The following is a 16,429-nucleotide window of genomic DNA, read 5'->3' as shown; positions in this document are numbered from 1 at the left end:
TGGACGTAGTAGATATAGAATGGTAATAAAAACAAAGGATAGGGGATGGGGAGGGTGAGAGGAGAAAGGGGAGGGAGTGTGGGGGGGTGGATGACTGAAAATGTGATTGTTAATGAGGTGGGAGCCAGTTTTCTAGGCTACACTCTTTGTTTCCCAGAGTTAAGACTTTCGCCAAGTCTCACACAGAATCTGGGTTGCTACAGTGTATCGTGTGTCTCGGGGTGCAGAAATGAACCATTATGGCTGTAATTGAGTAGCGCGGCTGGTAGAGGAGAGTTTCTGGAGAGGGGGAGGAGCGTCGCTGGGGCTGGATTGGATTCCAGGGGCAGCGAGTTCAAGAACATCCACAGGAGGGTGTCCACCTCCAGCTTCTCACCAGGAGGTCTGCTGCTGGGGGCGTTAGTTTTGTATAAAGTGCATCACGGCTCCCTTCTTTCTCTCTTTGTTTCTGTGTGTGTGTGTGCGCTCTTAGCTTACACGTCAGGGTTCCTGAGGGTGCAATCGCTTTCAAAAAAGTATATTAACAGTGAACGTAAAATAGGAATTTGACACCCTGTTTTGGAAGTGGTACGATCCTAAAAAGTAAAATGTGGCAGCGCCTTTGCTCAGTTCTTTAAGCCTCAACCTTTTTGGATTGTGACCCCGTAAAATGAAGAGATGTCTGCTTGCGTGTGGTTGCAGTGTGGATGTGAGTTATGAGCAGATTTCTTTGTCAGATAAGAAAGATTTTTAGAGGCCAATAAGTATCCAAAATATCCATCTCATCCAGTCATTTCTGTTTATAATCAAGTCCTAAAAGCCTCTGTGACAAAAGCCGCCGGCACTCTGATATTTTCAATGTTTCCAATAGAAATCAGCTTGTTTCAAGAACCTGATAGAAATGATTGTCTGTGTTTTGAAACAAGACAGGTTGCTGCTCTGGAATGAAGAAAAATGAGGTGTGATGTTATAAAATTCTTGAAATGGAAAGAAAACAAATGATCCTGCACACTGTCCAGTATCACTCGTACTGAATTTATTGACGTTTTGGTCCTCAGTGCTTCATCAGGCAGAGTTCATATAGACAAACAGCACCACACATATATAGGCTCTCACCCCGGACAATCAGAGGAGGCCAGCAACACTTCCTGGTATGCATACAAATTAAGGTCAACAAGCTCTTCAAGTATAAAAGCAGACGTGATACTGAGCTCTTCCATTTGCAAACAGACATAGTATATTCACCGACGTTATAGAAAGTCACACAATAAGGCCCTCAAGGGACATTAGATCAGAACATTTGTTTTTTTCAGGCATAAGCTTGTAGGGAGACCATGCCTTCGGTCGTGTGTGTCTGTCTGTCCGCAGCTAATCTTTCATACTACTGGACCCATCAGCCTAACATTTGTTGTGCTCATTTATGACTGTTGAACAAATACCTCTTGTGGTTGCGGTGATTCACACTATTTGAAAAACATATTTTATTAACTGTTTTATACCGTCATTGACTGCTAACTCCTCACTCCTCTTAAAGCTAGGGTTGGTAGTGTTCTTCAAAACATTTTTGTTATATTTGTTGAAATTCTCATTACATACCGACAGCAATCAATAAATCAAATGCTCAGACAAAAAAACACTTTGCCCGTGCACTCATTACGCGTCACTGGAGTTTTCCACAAGCTGCTAGATGGACAACTGTGAGTACTAACAATGTCCATGTTCGTTGTTTACGTTCATTATGATATGTTTATGTTCATAATGATCATTTTGGGGACGTGGCTGTGGAGGGAGGCCTGAAGGGACGGGCTGAAAGTGTCGCCGCCTTGGCGACTTTCTCTCTAGATTTAGGGACGTTTGGAGCTAGAGCTGCTAGCTACTTCCATTGGAAAAGAGTTGGCAACACTGGGCTGGGTTTTTCGGTTGGATCATTTTTTTAATCTAGCGTACTCTTTAGGTGAAGAGCCTTGCAAATGCAAAGCGCAACGCAGGTATATTATGTCAACAAAAATTTGAACTCTGAGCGCCAGGCTTGGTGGCAATTTCGGTGGTGCGCAACGCCACGCCACGCCACGCCACTCCACGCCACGCCACGCCATGCCACGCCACGCTTCTGCATAATTGGGCGGCACCGCTCTCCCCATCGGAAAACAATGGCACAGCCAGCACAGAGTGATTTTACCGCTAATCATGTGTGGGCCGGCTTAAGGGAGCCGGGAGGGTTAATTGAGTGAGTATCAACTCTTCTTTGTTTGGGAGGGCAGAGGGAGACACACCTGGTGCAAATCTGACCTCTACTGACTGCACTTTTCTAGTTTTACAAATGAGTTCCATCTTATTAAACCCATTCGCACGGAAAGGCATATAAATACCACGACATTACACAGACTTTCTGCGTGTCATGAGAACGCATTTTAGCCTTCTCGCATGTCATTTGTACACCACGCAAACGTCCACAGCAAGAAAACCACCAATGTCATGGTTGGGCTCAAAGTAATTAAGTAAACTAAGTGAAATACATACGGACACAACGTAACACAACTACAGAAAACATGTCACAAACGTCAATACAAAACGTAACAATCGTCAAACGTCACTAACGTAACTTACAAAACAAAAGACCGGTCAACAACGGCCTCAAACATGGATCTCCTGGTTAAATGTCCAATGTTTTTTGGATAGGAAATATTCGCTAAAGTCAATCTAGGAATGGAAAAAAAGCCTAACAATCACGATACCCCAAAAAAAAAAAAAAAATGCGACCAGAAAACACTTTAAACTAATTGATTTACTAGAACATGAAACTTTAGAGAGTTAAGTTACATGTAGAAATGACTTGGTAATATAGTATTGTGATTTATCCCCCAGGTTGGGAAGCACTTCTTTAAGCACAACCCTGCATGTGCGCTGCATGTAAACTGTGGGCCACCAGAGCTGACATCTGCTCAGCCACAACGGCACAACCAGACTTTTTTAGCTTATCTCCCGTGTGCTGCGTCCCGTCTCCAGGTGTGGCATCACCACTGGTTGTGCTATCATACTGTGTGTGTGTGTGTGTGTGTGTGTGTGTGATCATAAGGCAAATGTGCGGTTACTGTCATCCTGGAACAACCTGTTTTGCAGACCTAAAGCTTCCCCGAAGTAGTCGACACAGTAATAAATGACACTCTGATCATTTATTAGCGTGAGCCTCCGTTTTTTAAACGCGACTGTGTGTACGACAGCTCTGAGCTGACGAGTGAAGTCATCGCAGCGCCGGCCACTCTGGAGCAGTGGTAAATATGTATATTCGAAGCGTGTGAAAAAGCTGAGCCGCAGCAGACCCACCAACCGTAGCATATGGCTCAACCATGTGTTACTTAATGAGAGATTTACTCACACAGACCACTAAATGTGTGGCTCATTTAAGGAGCCACGGCAGAGGAGTGTTTGCGTGTGTTGCATGCGAGTCGACTCTATAAAGGAAAGAGGGGTGGGGGGTGGGGTTGATCCCCGTCTAACCGCTCGCTGCAACCTTTTGCACTCGCGGTGCTTTTAACGACTGCTGCAAAACAGAGCTGAGAACAAAGACTTAGCAGGCATGAAGTACACCTGCCTGAAGAGGAACCAAAAAGGTGTGTGTGTGTTAAAGGGTGTGTCCGTGTGTGTTTCATACTCGTCGTGTATCATATTCACAGAGAGGAATGCTGGTATTCTAACCTTGTGTGGTGGCGAGGCCAGGAGGTTACAGTTTTGTGGCGTCCTGACCACACACTTTCTCCCTCCTCCCCCCGCCGCCCGCCTGCCTGCGTCTCTGGCTCGCCTATCTGGCCACATGCAGTAATTGGCCACACAGCGCCCAGATCCCTTTTGTTTCGCCTGCAGAGGCTTGCGGTAGACATGCACAAGCAGTAGGCCTCATAAATCTGCGGGACTCCGATGTCAAGGGCCCGAAATCTCAGCTCCGCTTCTTCACAATGACTTCACTCCCCGCCCAAATTCCCACTGCACCACACTCTGGAACCAAGTCAAGAAACTTCATTTCATGACTTTTATGTGATATGTGTATCACTCACTCCTGTTTGTTTATGACGCAGAGTGTCTGTTTCCTCATTTAGCACAATTTAGCATCTCGCTACCGCTCAGAGGCTGTGATTATATGTCTGTCTTCTACACTTCATAGTGACTGCTGCTGCGTCTGTTTGGCCTGGACTCACTTTGCTGGTTCTTAAACTGCAGTTGTGGCTTCGCGACTGGGTCAAACATGGTTCAGTAAATAAATAGTCTTAACTTTACAGCCTGCGACCAGATAATGCGTCAATTCGAACGCCTGCAAATGAATTGAAGTATATAATCCGGTGCAAACTTTAGCTTTTAATGCATGAGACGTAATCCTCTGTAACAGAATATTATTCATGCAATTTACAGGGTTATGTAAGTTGCATGAATTTATTTATATGCATTATTAGCAAATCCAAATCAGAGGTGTTCACATGTCCATGTCGCTCACAAAACAATTTCCACAGGTCTTACTATATATATACATTATATATATATACATTATATATATATATAATGTATATATATATTATATATATACACTATATATATATATATAAGCGTATTCTTTTTTTTTTGCCTTGCAGCTGTTCCACCACTCTGATCTATTGGGTTGATGTGTTTATGTGTTCCCTTCGAGTCAAAATGTAACAACATTGTAATTACAAATTAGGGCCGTCAAAGTTAACGCAGATTCGTTTTAACGCCACTAATTTCTTCTACGCATTAACGCAACTTGCGATTTTTAGGTCGTAGAGATCATACTAGCTTGTCGCGAAGGAGGATAAATAATGATCCAAACTTATGCTATATGTTGGTGAGGAAAAACTGTCATGTCCATTTTCAAAGGGGTCCCTTTACCTCTGACCTCCAGATCAGTGAATGTAAATGGGTTCTATGGGTACCCACGAGTCTCCCCTTTACAGACATGCCCACTTTATGATAATCACATGCAGTTTGGGGCAAGTCATAGTCAAGTCAGCACACTGACACACTGACAGCTGTTGTTGCCTGTTGGGCTGCAGTTTGCCATGTTATGATTGGAGCATATTGTTTTATGCTAAATGCAGTACCTGTGAGGGTTTCTGGACAATATCTGTCATTGTTTTGTGTTGTTAATTGATTTACAATAATAAATATATACATACATTTGCATAAAGCAATCATATTTGCCCACTCCCATGTTGAAAAGAGTATTAAATACTTGACAAATCTCCCTTTAAGGTTCATTTCGAACAGATATAATATATAATATAATAATTGCGATTAAATATTTTAATAAATTGACAGCCCCTATTTCATACCTGTTTTTATTTACTTTATTTGTCTTTATTTGCTTCTGTATTATCTATGTTCATTCAGTATTATTACCTTCTTCTACAACTGTGTTGTACAGAAGACTCGGATGGATAAGGCAGTTAAGCCCTATATGGACGTTTAAAGTGCGATTAATCGATTGACAGCCTTAATGTGTATATATATATCTATATATAGATATATATATATTTATATATATATATACACACATTAAGGCTGTCAATATATATATATATATATATGTATTTATATATATATATGTATTTATATATATATATGTATTTATATATATATATATATGTATTTTTATATATATGTATATATATGTATATATATATACATATATATACATATATATATATATATATTGTATACGTATTCGTTCCACCACTCTGATCTATTGTGATGATGCGTTTACATGTTTCCCTTCCAGTCCAAATGTAACAGCAGTGCAACTAACACAACTCATCCACCCTCTGATCACTAATTCCAATTCCATAACCATGGAGCGGACGGGTCATTAAACGCAACTAAAGCACATCATACCAGGTCAAAGATCAGCTGCAGTGGCGCGCGGGGTTAAACGCCCGTACAGGCTCACGCGCAGCGGGGTCAGGACAGCCATCGGATATTAATAATAATATTAATAATAATTAAAAAAAAAGATTTGAAAAAGTGAAAAGTTGTGCCAGCAGCAGCAACAGCAACAGCAGCACTTTGATGAATCTGTGCGCGGAAGTAGATTAAAATGCCGCCTTTTCGGACGATTCGTTGAGAGCGATAAAAAGAGGAGAGAGGAGAGAGGAGACAGGAGACAGGAGAGAGGAGACAGGAGAGAGGAGAGAGGGAGGGAGACAAAGTTTTTTCCCCTGAAAGTTTGTGCAAGCTTTCACTTTCTAGGCGGGGTTAGTGGTGGTTTAGCGCTGCAGCAGCAGCAGCATGGAGTGAGACTAACAGGACGGCGAGCGCTAGCAATGCAGCACCACAGCGAGCTATCATCACACTTCAACACGCTCTCCAGTCCTGCTCTCTAGAGTTACCATGTACTCTCCGTACTGCCTCACACAGGTAACCGCTCCGCTCGGCTCTGCTCTTCTGTCACTGTCTGGGTGTCTTGTACCGTGGGGTCGGGGGGGGGACGCCGGGTGTGTGTTATAGTATTATAGCCTGTGCCTCTTCTCTCCCATGTGTTTCTATGTGTTTCTCTGTGTTTCTGTGTGTTTCTCTGTGTTGTGTCGGAGCGTCTCTCTGCTCCGCGACTCGCTGTGAAACTTCCTCCTCCACTCCGCGCCGCTCGGCCCGGCTCGGTCCGGCTCTCTCCCGTCTCTCCCGTCTCCTGAGCGCGGTTCTGCCGCGGGGAACTTTTCCATCGCACATGGGTTCTGGAGAGAAAATGGCGCTTCTCCCGAAATGTATTTCATATAAAAAAAAAAAAAAGAAGGAGGGTGAGCCTGCAGGAGGAGGAAGAGGAGGAAGAGGAGGAGGGGGGTGAAAGCATGAGGGACAGACAGAATGTGGACTTGAATGTCTCTGCTCTAAAGAGTTTCTTTCCAAGTGTTCGATGGGTGTTTTTTTTGTTGGCCCGGAGAGAGGAGAGGAGAGGAGAGGAGAGGCAGGAGAGAGGAGGGCAGGGCGCACACCGCCGCCTTCAGGGGCTGCTCTCTCTCATGTGGAGCTCAGACCGGGACAGGCGACACATTGGAGCTGGTGTGCGTGTGCCTGTGTGTGACGCGCGCGTGCGTGCGTGCGTGTGTATGTGTGTGATTATAAACCGTGAAGACACTCTGCATCTTCTGATAGTATTTCTTCTGGATCTTTGCTGCACTAGTTTACAAGTTTGTTGCACTTGAACGCAACACGTGCGTACATAGTTAAACAGGAACTACATTGATTTTATATTTCAGTCTTTTTCTAACCCCCCATGAGCTGTGAGTGTAGAAGCTGTTAACAGTTCATTTGGACAAACTTTACAAAATAAATGTCACCGTTTTTTTTCAAAATAAAATCGCTTCCTCTAACATCTTAAACACTTTTCCAAGCTGTTCATATTTAAAAAGTGCTGCCAGTTTTTTTAGAAATGATTTCTCCAACATTACATTTAGCAGGCTATTTGTTACTTTGTTGCTGTTGATGTTGTGTAGGAACAGATGAGTGTCAGGATAAAATCCCTCCACTGATTGTTGAGTAGCTGTTTTTTGATTTTTTAGTGTGATACAATGTGGTGAAATGAGTCTCTTCAGGTGGGAGGCATCTGAAATATATGTTACATTTTGACCAATTTGAATTGCTTTTCACACTTTAACTGTTTTTATTTGCTCTGCTTAAATAGTATAAAAAACCCTTAATTTTTCTATCATTACTATCAGCCTAAAAATACCACGTCCACAGCAGAAAGAGAGAATGAACAGAGAAATAGAACGCTGCTTGCAGAACTTTTTCTTGCAGCGTTGGTGCAGCTTTATACAAAGCACAGCCGTACAACTATGTTACATTTCACAATGTAAAAATCTAACAATCCCTTTCACACTATTAATCTACATCTATTATACACTTGTCAGTAGTCGTCTAAATAAAATCCTAAATTTAAAAAACCTCAGACAAAGTCTCTCTTTTTCAACATTTTGAAGGTTTCCTTTATGAAGCCAACCGGTGGCAGCAACCTGCCCACGTTACACACAGCTGCTGGAAGCCTCAACTCTTATAAAGCAGACTTGTTTATCCCTCATTGGCTTCGTCTGACAGTGCACTGTTTGATGTGTAATTCAGTCCTGGTTTTTACAGTGCTTTTATTAAAAGAGTTGATGGGACGACTGCTACCAGAGGAAGTTCTCGGCTCCTCTCGTGCAGGCACAAGTCCTGTCTGCTTTCCATTTAGAAACATCAGGATCATAATGTTGCTGACACCAGAGAGGGAGAGGAGACTTTTACTATTATTTTCCCTTAATTCTTCATTTTATTGAGGGAACTATTATTGGCTACTTAGTGTGTTGACTCAAGACTCAAGAGGGTGAAAGTGACTTAGGCAGAAAATAGAAGCAGATTAAATGATGCTTATAGAAGAGGGTATATGTGTGTGTAAAATGGCTTACTTGTAGATTTCATATTGAAAACAGCTCTCAGCTCAGAGTTGTCCACACAGGCCTTTTCTTTTTAGAGATGATGACTTTATCTGTAATTGATAAAAAATGTCTTTCACAGCAGATCATCTCTGAACAAAAGCAGCTTTTATTCAGCTACATAAATTTCCCTCAGTTCAGACTAATTGGCAGCAGAAGCTCATACAGTGTAATGCAGTACACATGTTGCACATGATGGCAACTCGCAGGGTGTTATTGGCATATGCAGGGATATCATATTCTTGTCATTTCTTAAACATTTTGTACCTTATGTGCAGAGAAGAAACAACTTCCATCTCCGTGCAAAAACACCATCTCTCTCTCTGTCCACACACACACACACACACACACACACACACACACGCACACACTTGCAGCTCCGTCTGCAGACGGAGAGGCACATTTTGTTTATTTAATTGCTGTTAATAATTAAAAATTCGAGCTTGGACCTCGGATATGGCAACAATTGTAAACAATCGAATGAATTATTAACTGATTAAAAAAAGAGCCTTGCTGCTGAGATGTGACGGACGGACGGTGCGTTATGGAAGCAAATGTGTGTGTGTGTGTGTGTGTGTGTGTGAGAGAGTGTTTGAGACTTCTGGTGTGTTTTTCATGTTCATTATAATTCAGAGATAAAAAATCGCATCTATATTTAGGCATTTTTGAATGTAGCATATAGGTTTGTGCAGAGAGGTGGGAGCCACTTTCACTTCACTGTCTCATATTTTTTAATTTCACATTCATTTTTTTTAAATACATTCGAAACCCATAACGCATATATTACAATTTTCTGGCATCATTTTCTTTTGTAATTTTTTTAATATCCAATTTATTTGACTTTATTTGTTCCGTTTTTGTTGCTTTCTTTAACTCCAAAGTGTGCGTGCCCATGCGGGCCACAATGACGCAGCATAAATCTGCAGCCTTCAAAAGCTTTTTTTTCTTGTTTCATTGCATTTTTCAATGTGTTCGGTAGTTGTACTGTGCAGCTCGTGATGTTTTAATCTCAGACTGTTTTCACTGGTTCGACATTTTAACTGATTCCTTCCCTCTGCCCCCCCCCCCCCCCCCACCTACCTCTGCCCGCCTGGACGCTGACCCCTGCTCTCCTCGCCTCTTAACACCCTCTCAACACTAAAGTATTACCCTACTCACCTTCTAAACAATGCCTTAGTGGTAAGTCCTCTTTAGTCCCTCTTTATTCCGCATTAGGTGTTTGTGTTTTGATATATTCCATCTTGACAAATGTTTTTTTGTGAGCTATATTCCTGCAGGACCGCTCACGCTGATGACGTGGAGTTGGAGTTATTATTACAGGCTCGTGCAAAAAAAATATATTATTATTTTGCACACTCACTCCATGAAAAGTTGTATTTTATTTTCTGTGTGTTCTGGTTTAAACCAGTCCAATTTATTTTTGTTGCAAATAGACTCCGACCACGTTGTGTGTTTGCAAAGTAAAATATCCCATCCAGAGAAATAGATGTATTACATTAAGTTACATTGAGTTATATTTTACATGCTGTTTGAATTTACCGTAACTAAAAAAAAAAAGGTTCTGCATTAATTTTAAAATACCAGCCTTTATTTTGAAATTTATTTTTTTATTGCATCGGCGCAAAGTGCGCTTCTTTTTTCCTTCCCGTTTTTTCTCATGCAGCTGCATGTTCCAGTCTGCTTAGATGTGTGTAGGCCAATTATCGGACACTCTATTCTCGGTCTCTATTCAACATGTGTTTGTCTCTGTGTCCGTCAGAAGTCACCATCATCATTATCATCATCATCATCATCATCATCATCATCATCTCTCTCATGACTTATTGCGCTGCGTGTTGCGCCAAGACCATGTATGATGTTGTGACGTCAGCGCCGCTCGTTATCAGTGGTTATCAGAGAGCTGTGTGTGTTTTCACTGGACATAGCAGAGCATGAGCTAGTTTGTTTTGTGTGAGAATCTGATTAAATGAGTGTAATCAATATGGGGACTTTGAAGCATTAACTTTACATTTACACTTCATTTGATGAGGAGGTTGTCCTCCTAGTCCTTTACACACATGCACCCCCCCCCCCCCCCTCCCCCCTCTGTCTCTTCCCAAGGCCTGCAGAATGAGTTGGAACAGCTGTTCAGAGGATTAAAAATCGGATGGAACCGCAGTCTGAATAAACAGAAAATGTTGGATTTTTCAGAATTAAAGACACACACATGTGCATGCACATAGACATGCATGTGCACTATAAGCGTACAGGCAAAGGTGCACCCGAAACCTTTTCATGCCAATTAGGCCTGTGAGCGGTTATCGCTGGGTTATTCCAGTGATTCTGAGTCTCACCTTTAAGGCCTTTGCACACCAAGTCTGTATTTTTTGTCCGCAATTGTCGAATGTTTAAAAATAAATAGGACCTCACGTTGAGTCAGTCACGTTTACACACCGACACCCAAACTTTAATTTAAGTTTTTTGAACAGGTTTGATTTTCTGTGTTTTTGCCATCCGTCAAAAGGGAAAAAAGGGTTGTTTGACCACTCAGAGCCACCGTCCATGCAAACCTCACTTCGTCTCCCAGTGCAAAGAATTTTATGATAAAGAAATAAAAAAATACGGAGATGCAGGATTTAATGATAGATGGTGGCAGGTGGTCGCAGAACAGCTTGGAATCCGGGATGGTCACCAAACAAAGGATGGAGGAAAGATTAGACAGCAGTGATTGTGATCTAGGCAGCTAACGATAGCTTCTTGCTAATGTCATATATTCATTAGCCCCTTTGGGACTATAGCGCTATCCATCGCACCCACATAATTCATTCAGTTTTGTCTCGTGCTGAGAATTTTTGCCACGAATAGAGTAATAAAATGCATCGGACTCTTTCTGTGCGTAACTTTTTTTATCAGATGACAAATTTAAAAAACACGTACTAAAAATAGGGACTTGATGTGCAAAGACCTTTATTCTTTAACAAAATCCTTTTCAAGCCGATCGCTGTGGTTTTGCGTTAAAAGCAAAACACAAAAATCACATCGCAGGAACTTAAGAGTTGTTCTTATTGCCTGTATTGCATTTCTCAGATACTGAATGATGCTATCACTGCAGGTTTTGGTTCAAAGTTGAACCGTCTTAATTCTCTATATACAGCCTCAGTGTAACTCACTGATGCCAAACAGCAAAAAAACGTTTAGTTAGTGTTGATAAAAGTGACCCGGCAGCCAGTAAAGCACTCTGCTTTTGGACACCAGACAGAAGGAATGAACTCGTAGTACACTTGATTGACAGGTTGGGCTGATCTATTGTGCTCTCTTGTAACTGAGTTGTGTGTGCGCACGTGTAAGAAGGGAAGACGGGCAGGGAGTACGAGGTGAAATCGGAGTCCCCGATTGGCCGTTCTGCTGTTTTGTGCTGCGCAGGCAGCGCCGGATCTTTTCCCCTCATCACGGGACACCAGGAGGTCATGATGCCAGACGCTTGCCTGGGACACCGTGTTCCTTTTTACTTATTCATTCATACCACGCAGCCAGTTACAGGCCAATCCACCGCAAAACCGCCATTATTCAAAGAAGTATTTTACACATTGAACTCTGGCTTGGCTCATTTCAGGTGGCATTTTGGTGTATTTTTGCCCTGGCCCTCGCCAGCAGCCCAAAACAAGGAGGTAGCCCTGCGAAGACATCCCAGAGCTTCAAAATTGCTAGCACGTTGTGGATTATTTGCATTCGAAGCATATAGCTAAGAGGCTTATGAAGGTTTCTGTGATTAATGCCTTTGTCAGTGATATAAATTTTCTGTGTTAATTGTCAGCTGGTGACTGGGGGCCACCGTGCGTCAGCAGCACTGAATTTACAGCAATTTTTTGCAAAGAAATTCAGAGCTGTCTTTGGTGGCGAGGACAAAGACGGGATGAGCTGGGCGCATTTTGGCAGCCGGCGATATAGATTTGAATTAAGTAGCATGTAGTTTTTTATCTCGAGTTGCATGCAGAGAGAGGCAGAACCAAGTGTGTCTCATTCAATATCAGCACAGCTGTCCCAGCATCCGTGGAGAATGGATTCCTACTGCTATTGCCATGGGAGGATCCAGCCAAGAAGAATGGGAGGATATCCAGTGTGTGCGCTTGTGTTTTAAAAGGAAGGAGTGAGAGGAGAGAGTAAAATGCTGGTGTGTCTGTCTGTGTGTACACGTCTGTCTCTGTGTGTGTGTGTGTGTGTGTGTGTGTGTGTGTGTGTGTGATTTTGCATGTGTGTGTCATGTTGTCTCCACCCGCCTCACTTTTCCTTCGCTCATGTCACCTCTGGCATGGATTAATCTTTGGCACAACCCTGGCAGTGCCCGCGGCCCCAGTGCGGTTCTGTGGTCGCCGATATGTTGTGCTGTTGCCATGGCTACTGAATACACACACACGGGTGCTAAATTACATAATTGAGCTAGAATATACAGAGGAACACAAAATACTTAGTGTACAATGTGAGAGCAGAGAAAGGGGAAAAGGCAGGGGGAGATACACTCTTAGAAATAAAAAATACTAACTAGAATCATATAGGGTTCTTTGGCTTGTCCCCATAGGAGAACCCTTTTTGGTTCCTGGTTGAACCTTTTATAAAGGTTCCACCTTAAACCCAACACAAAGGGTTGTACCCAGAACCATTTGTGAAATGTTCCACTCAGAACCACTTATGACTTTATTCCAAGGGTTTCATCTAGAACCCATCCAGGGGGTTCTACCGGGTACCTTTTTATATTCCAAGGGTTTCATCTAGAAACCACCCAGGGGGTTCTACCGGGTACCTTTTTATATTCCATGGGTTTCATCTAGAACCCACCCAGGGGGTTCTACCGGGTACCTTTTTATATTCCAAGGGTTTCATCTAGAACCCACCCAGGGGGTTCTACCGGGTACCTTTTTATATTCCAAGGGTTTCATCTAGAAACCACCCAGGGGGTTCTACCGGGTAACTTTTTATATTCCATTGGTTTCATCTAGAACCCACCCAGGGGGTTCTACCGGGTACCTTTTTATATTCCAAGGGTTTCATCTAGAACCCACCCAGGGGGTTCTACCGGGTACCTTTTTATATTCAAAGGGTTTCATCTAGAACCCACCCAGGGGGTTCTACCGGGTACCTTTTTATATTCCAAGGGTTTCGTCTTGAACCCACTCAGGGGGTTCTACTGGGTACCTTTTTATATTCCATAGGTTTTATCGAGAACCCAGCCATGGGCTTCTACCGAGTACCCTTTTATATTCTATAGGTTTCGTCTAGAACCCAGTCAGGGGCTTCTACCGGGTACCTTTTTATATTCCATGGGTTTCATCTAGAACCCACCCAGGGTTCCTCACAAGGCTCCTAAGGTGCCTGGGCTGATGTGGTGCATCACAACACCACAACAATTATGGTTCACAATCATAGTTATTGGGCGTATAGGGGCTGGAGAGATCTTTTAAGACCCATGCTTTCAACAATCCTTGAAGAACTCTTTCTTCCAAAAAGGGTTCTTTGGATGAAAAGGGTTCTTAATGGAACCCATAGTTTTACAAAGAACCCTTGAAAAACCCTGGCTGTATCCGAAATCACTCACTAAAAAATGGCGAACTCACTAGTCTACTATATAGTGAGTCTAAATGTATAGCGAGAATTATTTTACCCTATATAGTGGTATGTATCCCACAATGCACCATGAAAAGTAGTGTACAACCCGATGGTCACTAACCTGGCACTATATAATATCATGTATTGCACTGAGGAAGACGAGAGTAGCGCAGTTGAGACAAATTCATGAGTTGTGGCGTGAAAATAATCTGTTTAATGTGAGCAGAGCAGCATCACAACACAAACAGCCACAAAATACTTTGTATTTATTAATTTGGGAAAATACACTTATTGCCCCCACATTGTCGATGGCAGGGCATACGGCTTTAATCCTTTTGTTCTTACCTTTCACAATAAAAGCCCTAGACATATACTGTATATGCTGCATCACTGCTTACCAGGGGAACTTAAATTCACTCAGAGCATTTCCCTATAAGAGGCAACTCAACAAAATTGCTTACAGTATGTATTTATTACAGAAATGTACAGGTATGTCAGTATTTATAATGATGTTGATCTGGCACATTTTAATTGTGCAACAGCAATGACGTAATTAACGGAGCAGAGAAAATTACTTGAGTAGTGTCTGAAAGTGTTTTTTTTTCATTTTGCAGATGAGCTCACTATATAGTCCTATTTATCTATATATATATATATATATATAAATTTATATATATATATATAGTCCTCTATATAGAAGGCCCTAGATAGTGAGTGGGGGAGTAGTGGATGAGTGAGTGATTTCAGACACTGCCTTTTTCTTCTCAAAAAAGGTTCTTCAAAAGCAAATGGTTCTGGGTAGAACCTCAGCCCTTCAGGAAGAACCCTTTGGGAACTGTTATTTCTAAGAGTTTAGAGTGTATGAATTTTGAAACCACCAAGACAAAGTGGGCCTTTACCAGAACGGACCATGAGCAGAAAACATAAATTTATGTGGGGAATATTTGAGAGCTTTGTCATAGCTGAGCTTTAGACATCAGTACAGCGTGTTCTTTTCCTCGGATTCTCCAGTCCGAACTCTAAATAACAGTGCAGCCATTATGTGGGTATTTGGGACGTTGTGACAACCAATCTGACAGGGCAATTGAGGGTAAGGTGTTTGTGGTGGCAATCAAGTGGTGTTTGTGTGTGTGAAAGAAAGAGAGAGAGAGAGAGAGAGAGAGAGAGAGAGAGAGGGAGAGAGAGAGAGAGAGAGAGAGAGAGAGAGAGAGAGAGAAATCGACAGTGTTTGTATGCGAGAGGGTGTGGCACCTTGTATTTCTTTACCCTTCTCCTCCTCCTCCTCCTCCTCCTCCTCCTCCTCCTCCTCCTTCTCTTCCTCCTGGGCTTCACTTTGTTTTCACTAGATCTTATATCTGTGAGAGTATCAGCGTTATGTCACATTTCAGCCGCCATATTTCTGTCACGCTTGGCTTACACTGGAGTGGGCTTTAAAGGCCAAACCTTTGAACTGCAAAGCGGCGTATCATTTAGGATTGACGAGTCTGTTGTAGTCATTTAAATACGCCCTCCAGAATTGTCAGACTTATAAAAAAATACTCTGCTTTGAATAATAATTTGTGCCTGATATGGTGTTCCATAAAAAAAGTTAATAAACTTGTTCATTTAAAAAAAAAATGTAATTCAGTTTTTATTGAGTTATACCAAGGTCCATACAAACTATGTGGTCATTCTCATTTAGATCTTAACTGCCTTATCCATCCTAGTCTTCTGTACAACACAGTTGTAGAAGAAGGTAATAATACTGAATGAACATAGATAGTACAGAAGCAAATAAAGACAAATAAAGTAAATGAAAACAGGTATGAAATAGGGCTGTCAATTTATTAAAATATTTAACTGCGATTTTTTTTTATCTGTTCAAAATGTACCTTAAAGGGAGATTTGTCAGGTATTTAATACTCTTATCAACATGGGAGTGGACAAATATGCTGCTTTATGCAAACATCTGTATATATTTATTATTTTAAATCAATTACCAACACAAAACAATGACAGATTTTGTCCAGAAACCCTCACAGGTACTGCATTTAGCATAAAACAATATGTTCAAATCATAACATGGCAAACTGCAGCCCAACAGGCAACAACAGCTGTCAGTGTGTCAGTGTGCTGACTTGACTATGACTTGCCCCAAACTGCATGTGATTATCATAAAGTGGGCATGTCTGTAAAGGGGAGACTCGTGGGTACCCATAGAACCCATTTACATTCACTGATCTGGAGGTCAGAGGTCAAGGGACCCCTTTGAAAATGGACATGCCAGTTTTTCCTCGCCAAAATTTAGCATGGAGCGTTATTTTGACTGCTTTGTGACAAGCTAGCATGATCTCTACAACCTGAAAATCACAAGTTGCGTTAATGCGTTCACGAATCTGCGCTAGCGTGTTATTATCACGTTA

At 42.0% G+C, this 16,429-nt stretch overlaps 1 protein-coding gene across 8 annotated transcripts in view; it reads left to right on the top strand.

Moving 5' to 3' along the window:
* Window positions 1-16,429, top strand: part of nfixb (nuclear factor I/Xb) — a 202,025-nt gene that overhangs the window by 15,427 nt on the left and 170,169 nt on the right. For 2 of the 8 annotated variants that reach the window (XM_037791211.1, XM_037791228.1), the window contains exon 3: window positions 9,591-9,626. The exons of 4 other annotated variants lie outside the window; for them this stretch is intronic. In XM_037791211.1, coding sequence (XP_037647139.1) covers window positions 9,591-9,626 — 36 coding nt within the window. Of the gene's footprint in view, window positions 1-6,187; window positions 6,400-9,590; window positions 9,627-16,429 lie in introns of those variants that run through there. 2 more of the 8 variants (XM_037791217.1, XM_037791218.1) reach the window with 2 other exon arrangements.

This window comes from Sebastes umbrosus, chromosome 14 (assembly GCF_015220745.1).
Source record: "Sebastes umbrosus isolate fSebUmb1 chromosome 14, fSebUmb1.pri, whole genome shotgun sequence".
Lineage (NCBI taxonomy): Eukaryota > Metazoa > Chordata > Actinopteri > Perciformes > Sebastidae > Sebastes > Sebastes umbrosus.
Note: the sequence above shows the minus strand (reverse complement) of the source record. Positions and strands in the feature narration are given on the sequence as shown.